General features: G+C 36.3%; 1 protein-coding gene across 1 annotated transcript; it reads right to left on the reverse strand.

Moving 5' to 3' along the window:
- Nucleotides 1-7,237: 7,237 nt before the first annotated feature.
- LOC128552156 (uncharacterized) lies at nucleotides 7,238-8,878 on the reverse strand. Its single transcript, XM_053533175.1, has one exon. The coding sequence runs from the start codon at nucleotides 8,876-8,878 to the stop codon at nucleotides 7,238-7,240; it is 1,641 nt and encodes a 546-aa protein (XP_053389150.1).
- Between the last annotated feature and the right edge of the window lie 554 nt (nucleotides 8,879-9,432).

Genomic DNA, 9,432 nt, shown 5'->3' on the forward strand with positions numbered 1-9,432 from the left:
GATTGTGTCCACTTGTTTTGTGTCCTTAAACATGTTAATTCAACAGTCTGTTGAAAAATAACTGTATTGCACAGCTGCATGAAATTAACTTTGCTGTGTAGCTTATTCAATTAACTTACAAAGAATGTAAATTCCATACCTATTAACACATATTTGATGTCATGTGTGTTTAATTAACAACAATACCCCAAGTAAAATTGTGCAGTCAACTACAAAATCAATGCTATCTCTCATTATATCTCTAGGTATTCAGAGGTAGATTAGCTTATCAGCCTCCTAGGTGGTTCCTAGATAAATATCAGTAGAGCATAAGTGGAGATAAGGCATTAGGTTAGAATGAGTTAAAGTTACACTTAAAGGTGAAACATGGTCTGTGTTTCGTGTCAGTGCCATAACTTCTTTATGCATTAAGGGATTTTGAAATAACTTGGCACAAATGTTCACAATCATGAGACCGTAAAACTATACTTTCTAGAATTTCAAACCATTTAAACCAATATATAATTGCGACTGAAATTAATAAGGTGTGAAAATATGTAAATATGAAAACAGTAAATGGGGTGAAACGGCGCCAGATTGAATTCACTAATCCTTTGCGCATCGCCTCCTTGACAGCGTTTTTAGTTTTGTCTTTGTATTTGCCATAAACACATGAACTTTAACATGAACCTTGTCTTATTTTACTGAAAATACATTCTGCGAATGAAATAAGCCCCCATTTTACAAGCAAAAGTGCCATTAGAAAAAGAAATAAGGGTTTATTACCTCACCTGATCAAGAAGTGCTCAAGATGAGCTTTTGTGATCACCCTGCGTCCGTCGTTATCGGGTATTTTCCCGATACCTGGAGTAATGTAGTTATTTTAACTTTGTACAAGAATAAGGGTAACATTAATGACCCTGACAATTACAGGGGCATAACTATATTAAGCTGTTTTGGAAAGTTGTTCACATCTTTATTAAACACTAGGTTAAACTTTTGAGGTCAATAACATATTGTGTGAAGAACAGGCTGAATTTAGAAAACATTATAGCCCTGTTGATCATATATTTTCTTTAAAAATGTTAATAGATGCGTATTTTGTCAATAATAAAACAAACTGCACTGTGCTTTTGTGGATTACCGAAAAGTCTTCGACTCAGTCAATCGTATTGCTCTGCGGCGAATATTTTAATTTACAATATTAATGGTAAATGTTTTAAAGTTATTCTCAACATGTATGATAAAGCGAAGTCTTTTGTAAAATCAAACAATACTCTATCTGAAGTTTTGTTAGTCATACAGGAGTTTGTGGCGAAATTTTTTCTTTCTTTAGTTTCGGACTGTATGTCATCTCATTAAACGCCACATTGGATTTATTTTATTCTCATCTAAAACACAAACACTAAAATCCATCCAGTTTCACATAATTTATTTTAGTGACGAATAATTTACATTTATTTTTCTAGTTGTTATCTTCCTAACTTCTCTAATTTAAACAGTCTTTCTTTTTTTTATATACTTGAGCAACAGCCTTTTATACTCTTACAAAAACATTCTAAATCTGTGAAACACGTGACCTGGAAATCATGAACTAGGTTCCGACGACGCCGTGGTTCTGGCGGACACCCAAAAGATGAACCAAGGCTCCGACGGCACCAAGATAACGTCGCAACTGTAATTATATATGCAAAACAGACTCGCAGTTCGCGACACTCCCGCCGCCGACGGAAGAAAACAATTGATACAAAATTTTCAATTTCTTGTGAGTTTTTCATTGAATATGAGAATACAATGTATCAATTTTCATTACATAATTACAAACTTATAAGTTGTGTAAAATACATAATACAGACAATACATGTATTTAATATCATTGGCAATTTTCAGTATTACGAAAGTCCCCGGTTATCACTTCCAATTTAATGAAATTGCTTTCATTTGGACCACATTGTAATAGTCTAAGTAATCAAAGTGTTTTCAAATATTAGCAATAATAAATGTTTTATTTTTCAAATTCAAAGTAATCAAATTCCTTTGTTGCACTCAGTACATATTCTTGACCGTCACGTATACACAAGCGTTTCGTCACAGTGCATGTCCAAACCCTGGTTTTATATAAAGATGATGCCTTTTCTACCGCAGTTTCATTAGACCCGTCCTCGTCTTCGCTCGAAATTAAGATATAATCCTCATCAGAAGAACATTTACGCTTGTATTCATTATTTCGTTCATTGTTTTCACCACTGTTATACACACTATCGTCGTCGAGGTTAACATCATTCACGTAATTACCGTCGGCACCGTCATTATAACTATTTTCATCGAAACTATTGTCGTTGACGTTATTGTTGATCATGTCGACACTATCGTTGTCAGAGTTATTGGTGTCATTACATCCATCGTTATTACCGCTAGCATTATCGCTTTCATTATATGTTTCTTCATTGCCTTGGTCACTGTCACTTTCGATGATATCATCACATTCACTGATGTCACTATATCCGAAATTAAAACAATTTTCACTTTCATTATTACGGTTAACGTCATTCACTTTGTTGTTTTCATCGTTGACGCTAGCACGATCGTTTTCACTTTTATTTCTGTTAACGTCATCTTCGTTGATGACGTCGACGTTTTCACCGATATCTGATCCCTGGTGGACGTAATCACTATCACTTTCATCTGTTTCATTATTAACGTCACTTGCTTTTTTTGGCGTCAACGTTATAATCGTATTCGGCTTCTTTGTTGACGTAATCACGATCACTTTTACTTTTTTCGCTATCAACGTCACTTTCTTTATTTACGTCGACGTTATCGTCGTTATCTGATTTTTCGTAGACGTCATGACGATCACTTTCATCTTTTTCACTGTTAACGTCACTTGGTTTATTTACGTTAACGTTATCGTCGTTATCTGATTTTTTATTGACGTCATGACGATCACTTTCCTCTTTTTCACTATTAACGTCACTTGATTTATTTACGTTAACGTTATCGTCGTTATCTGATTTTTTATTGACGTCATGACGATCACTTTCCTCTTTTTCACTATTAACGTCACTTGATTTATTTACGTCAACGTTTACACCAACAACTAATTTATAGCTATTTATTCCGTGAAACTGATTATTGTTCTCATCAAATCCGAAAACATCGGTATCAAATTCACGTATTACAGAATCAAAGTCCGACTGTTCTGTTTCCTCTGATGCTAATAAATCAAGAATTGAGTCGTCATCGCTAATGTCCTCATAGTTCGACGTTTGTGTAGGTTTGTTTCCTCTAGGTGCAGAAATAGCCGCTGTCCGTGCGTCCGTTTTCGAAAATTCATGTTTGAGAGATAAATGTCTCCATAAATAACTTCGCCGAATGAACTTCGAATTGCAGGTCTCAACTGGACAGTTCCAATGTTCTAACTCTATATGTTTTTCACGGATGTGTCTAAGAAGATTCTTCTTATAGCTGTAGTTTCTACCACAAATGTCACACTGATGCATAATTGCACCTGAAATAAATCATAACGCTATATTTATTACTCGGTTACTACTTTGCGAATGAAGGTCACAGTATGAATTACATTTACAATGTACAAATGAATATCCCGAGAATTTCGTGCACATCGATTTACATGGATAATTAGACTCCGTTGAACTTTATATCGGCTCCGTTGACCTTCTGATTTGTTAACACTTAGTACTTTAAGCGGAGCCATCATGTTGTATAACCGTTCATGTGCGGAAAAGTGTTTTTGGATTGGGGGGTTAATAGTTGTATCTCAGAACATATATTGAGTACACAAACATGTAACCGTTTATTGGGATAACTGCTGTTTTATTGTTTTTAATGCTTTAGATGCTGAAGCTCTCATAGGACGTTGGGATAAGCCTTGATCCTTATCGTTCACTTTTGACTGTAATTTACACTGTGGCAATTTTTCTATAATGTCATTCTGTGTATTTACTGTGCTATGAGAAGTTTCGACGGGAAAAACTAAATTCAGTGGACGGTTAAGAATGTTTCCTGAAGACAATTGAATTTTACAAGCAAGTATTTCACCATCCCGACTTTTGATTAGTTCCTCAATTTTTGCGAGTTTCCAACTACCTCGTGAACAATTGTCTTTAACAATCACTACATCACCGACCGTTGGCTTTACTGATGACTGAATTCTGTTTGTTTTTAGTCGGGTTTGCATCCTTTCCCTTAAACTTAAACTTAAACACAACAGAAATTCCTCTGTGGACATATCAGAGACTAATTCCAGGTGAATTGCGCGTGTTACTAAACATGTATATAAACAGATCCAAACCTTCTTCTCTTCACCTGATGTTTTAAGGTAAATTGGACCGAAATAGTCTAATCCTGTTCTCGAAAATGGTGTTGATTCAGTCACTCTTGACGATGGTAGTGAAGACATTGGTGGCATTTTGTAACTACCACCTTCATGACGTCTACACAATACACATTTGTTTAAAACGGTCTTGACTGTTGCTCGACCATGTATGATCCAAAATTTTTGTCTTGTTTTACCAAGTGTCTGTGAGATACCACTATGCAATAACTCTTTGTGTGTTCTTTCTATAATCAGTTCGGTAAGGTGATCATTTTTTGGTAACAGAATGGGATGTCTGGCCCCTTCACACAGGTTAGCATTTTCGAGTCTTCCTTTGCAGCGCATAAGCCTTGTTCGTCAAGAAATAGACCTAATTGTTGTTGTCTGCTAGTGGTCGTTTTGGCACGGATAGCATCAATTTCACTTTGAAAATGGCTTTCTTGAACATGTTGTAACCACATTTTCTCGGCTTCGAACAGTTCTGTACTTTCTAAAGGGCCACCTTTACACGACACTTTTTTGAGTTTCAGCACAAAGCGTAAAACTAACGCGGTAACTCTTGTTAGACGAGTTACAGAAGAATATTTGTTACTGTCAATATTAAATGGCGGATTACTTGCCCTTTCTGTATTGTCAACATTGGTCAATTGCACTAACATTGTTTCTTTGTTGCTTTTCTCTTCTGTTTGTAATACTTCTTCTATCTCCTCTTCAGTAATACCACTTTGCTGATCACTGTATACTGGCCAATCGTGCATTGGTTCCAGCAACCACTTTGGACCATACCACCACGTAGTGTTAGATTTCAACTTTCTGGCGTTGTCCCCCTAGAAGCAACATCTGCAGGGTTCTCCTTCGTAGGAATATATGACAAGTTTACGTTACTGTGTTCTTTAATTTCTGTGACTCTGTTTTTCACAAACACTGATAATTTATTTTGTGACGTAATCCATTGTAATACGCATTTTGAATCTGTCCACAAATAATTTTGAGATACTGGTACTCTAATTTCATCTCTTATAAACTTTAAACATCTTAGGCCGATCACAACCGCTAGTAGTTCCAACCTCGGAATCGTTAATTTCTTCACTGGCGCAAGACGTGTCTTGGAAAACACCATATTAACAATGGAAGTTTGAGCTTGATGTGTGTGAAGATATATAACCGTAGAATATGCTTTCTCTGAGGCATCACAGAAACACAACAAGGAATACGTTACTGTTCCATGAAATTCACAAACCTTCCTTGGTATATGAAATGTGTTTATCTTGTTGATGTCTGATACAATCTCGGACATTTTCATTTGATCTTCAGTACTGATTTCTTCGTCCCAATCGTGATTTTTCTGCCATAACGATTGTAGAAGCACTTTTCCTCGTAAGAGTACTGGCGAAAGTAATCCAAGTGGACCAAAGACGGAAGCAACACATTTTAACACGCTACGTTTTGTCCATTCTTGCTGATCCAACACTACCTTCGGCTTTGACAACTTTATCGTGTCTTCTTTGACATTCCAACAATGTCCAAGAACTTTTACTGAGTTAGTAAATGCTCTGTCTTCTTTAGGAATGAACTCATTAACCATCTCACTATTCGTTATCCATTCCCTTAAATTTATGGAAGCGTCTGCAAACATCGATTTCGACGTTTTATACAATTTAATAGCTTCACTTGTATTTTCGGCTCCAGAGAAGTGGTCGACATTATCTACATATATGTTGTTTCTTAGCTTTTCTGCGATTTCATCGTTGTAAGATTTTAAATGGTAATCTACAGTAGCTCCCAGTAGAAACGGACTGCTGATGACACCGAAAGGTACTCTGCAAAATCGGTATTCCTGAATATTATCAGCATCAAATATAGGTTTTTCAAAGTCCTTCAACCAAAGAAATCGTGTCACGTCACGTTGGTTAGACTGCAATCCAATCTGGAGAAACGCCTTTTCTATGTCAGCAACTACTGCTACATGTTGTATTCTAAATCGTAGTAGCATACCACAGAGGTCTTGAAGCATCACAGGTCCTCTATACATGCACTCATTTAAGCTTTTGTTTTCTTTTCGTGTTCTTGCGGATGCGTCGTATACGACTCGTATTTTTGTTGTTGCCTTTTGTGGTGTAATAACCGCGTGGTGAGGTAAGTAATGTACCAATCCATCTGTTTTTGACTGTTCTACTTTCTCAATAACACCCTTGCTCAGTTGATCCTTCATCACTGCATCGTATTTCTGTAATAGATCAGGTTTGTTTTTCATTTTGTTTAAACAACTTTTTAAACGACCAAGAGCCAGCTCTCTATTTACTGGTAAATTCGGACAGTCCTCATTCCAAGGCCATGTGACCTGATAACGTCCATTTTCAAACTGCAGAGAATCTAGAAACATTTTCATGGCCATTTCATCGTCGGAAGTATTTTGTTTATCTAAAATACCAATGGACTCTACTCTCCAAAAGTCCTCTAGATCAGGTTTCACAGGTACTACACTATCCACATTGGTGAAACTTGTCTTTGTAAAACTTTTCCCATGCGTCATAATAAGCATGCACGGGCCGTCATTGTTGTCTTGATCATTAGTTCTACCAGTCAGAATCCATCCTAACTTAGATCCTAGTAAATATAACCCAGGGTGTAATTCGATTCTTTCACAGAGAATGAAATCCAAGTAATAGTCATTGCCGACCAACATTTCTATTGATGAGGATTCGTTTTCTGTTGGCAGCGTATCTGCTAGATCTACACTTCCGACTACGTGTTTAAATTGTTCTGTTTCCAAAATACTGACTGGACTGCGATGTAACTGACCACTAATAGTTGGAACAATATTCACACTAACTTAGATGTACGTTCCATTTTTTAGTTAAACATCGATATTAGCACACTTTGTTCTTATACGTTGCGTACTGTTACTCCCAAATGTAACTAGTTTGATTTCCTGTTCCCCTGTTTCTTTAACCTATTTGCTAGTTTTTCAGTAATATATGTTCGATGAGATCCCGAATCTAATATAAGTCGCACAGACTGAGTTTCAGAGGTTTCTGGATTTTTTATATCCGTCAGGGCTATCTGCATCAGGACCATTTCATCTGTTGACACAAGCACATTTTCTTCAGAAACGTCCATGGCTTCCGTTACTTCACTTGACATTGTTTCTCTAAATTTAAATTTCTTTGGACACAAACTACGGTGGTGTTTATTTACTTCACCACAGTGGGTACATAATTTGTTTCTCTTGCACTCATTGGATTGGTGACCTGTCTTCAAGCATTTATAACAACTGTCCTTTAGTTGTTGTTTCCTTTCACTGATAGTCCGATATTTGTTACACTCGTCACTCCAGTGTTTTTGTTGACAATAACGACATTTATCAGCGTAATTTTCGGTGTTTCTTTTCATAGTTGGTTGTTTTCTAACGGCTGCTAACACGTGTGCGGATCCTGAATTTGAAAAGCTTCTCGTTATCGGTTCTTTTGACTCATTTAATATTATTCCTTTTTGTACTGAGTGCGAATTTAAAGATCTTTTATCTGGTTCTTTGTCCTTTTCAGCCCTTTCTCTCGCTATAATATACTCCCGTAACCTGTCTCTTAGCCTAAATGTATTCCACTCATTCTTCGTACCATTGAGAATTTCCAGTTGGACTAACACATCTTCTAGTAATTTGGCTCTTATCATGGACACAAACACATCTTGATTCACATTTTGTCCTAACACTTCTAGGCTGCGTAAGTGTTTTTCTACTGCATCAAGTAGTACTCTTAAACTGCTTGTTTTGTTTGTTGCAGGTTGTAAATTAATTAACTTGTTATAATGTACGTCGACCACTTCTTGTTCGTTCCCGAAACGTTCCTTTAGAACTCCGACAGCTACTTCGTAGTTAGCATCGGATAACGTAAGACCTGATATTGCACGCTGAGCTTCACCGTACACTTTACTCCTCAAATAATTGAACTTTTCACTGTTGGAAAGCGTTGCATTTTCGTGAACAGAACACTTGAACGAATCCCAGAATTCAATCCATTTTGTTTTATCGCCACTGAAAGATATTAAGTCTAACTTAGGTAATTTCGTAGAAGAGACTTTACCTTTGTTAGTCTGAGATTCTATGAGTTTTTCCTGTTGTTGTAATTGTATTTCCATTAGTCTTTGCATGTCTCTCTGTAAAGATACGAGTTGTTCGTTTTGCGTTTCTTCAATCGTTACATTTTTTACTTGTTTTGTTTCACTCTTTTCCTTCTCGCTAAGTAATAACTCCTTGTGTTGCTGTAAAATGATACAACACTCTACAGCGTCTGTACATAATTCACTATCTTCATCAGTAATTTGTTGGACAAACTCCGTGTCAGTTTCTTCATCAGCACCAGATAATTTCTCACTTTGTAGCTCCAACTTTTCACAATACTTTTTAAGACTTTGCATACATTTATTTGTTTCTGAAATATTCCTGTCAATATCACAAAATTCGACATCACACTTCAGTAATTCCTTGGCAGCTTCAATATTCTTTTTTAGAACATTTCTAAACCTAGTCCTTACACCTTTTAAATGTATCACACTAGCCATTTTTATTGCTGATATTTCAAGCACTAGTGATAAGCTTCAGTATTCCAATTCACTTTAAGTTCTGGCATCCGGTTCGCGGGACCAAACAATGTGGCGAAATTTTTTCTTTCTTTAGTTTCGGACTGTATGTCGCCACATTGGATTTATTTTATTCTCATCTAAAACACAAACACTAAAATCCATCCAGTTTCACATAATTTATTTTAGTGACGAATAATTTACATTTATTTTTCTAGTTGTTATCTTCCTAACTTCTCTAATTTAAACAGTCTTTCTTTTTTTTATATACTTGAGCAACAGCCTTTTATACTCTTACAAAAACATTCTAAATCTGTGAAACACGTGACCTGGAAATCATGAACTAGGTTCCGACGACGCCGTGGTTCTGGCGGACACCCAAAAGATGAACCAAGGCTCCGACGGCACCAAGATAACGTCGCAACTGTAATTATATATGCAAAACAGACTCGCAGTTCGCGACAGAGTTAGACAGGGTGAAAATCTCTCTCCTGTGCTTTTTTCATTATTCTGGAATGATTTATAGCTTTATGTCT

This window comes from Mercenaria mercenaria, unplaced genomic scaffold, assembly GCF_021730395.1.
Source record: "Mercenaria mercenaria strain notata unplaced genomic scaffold, MADL_Memer_1 contig_2089, whole genome shotgun sequence".
NCBI classification, from domain to species: Eukaryota; Metazoa; Mollusca; class Bivalvia; order Venerida; family Veneridae; genus Mercenaria; species Mercenaria mercenaria.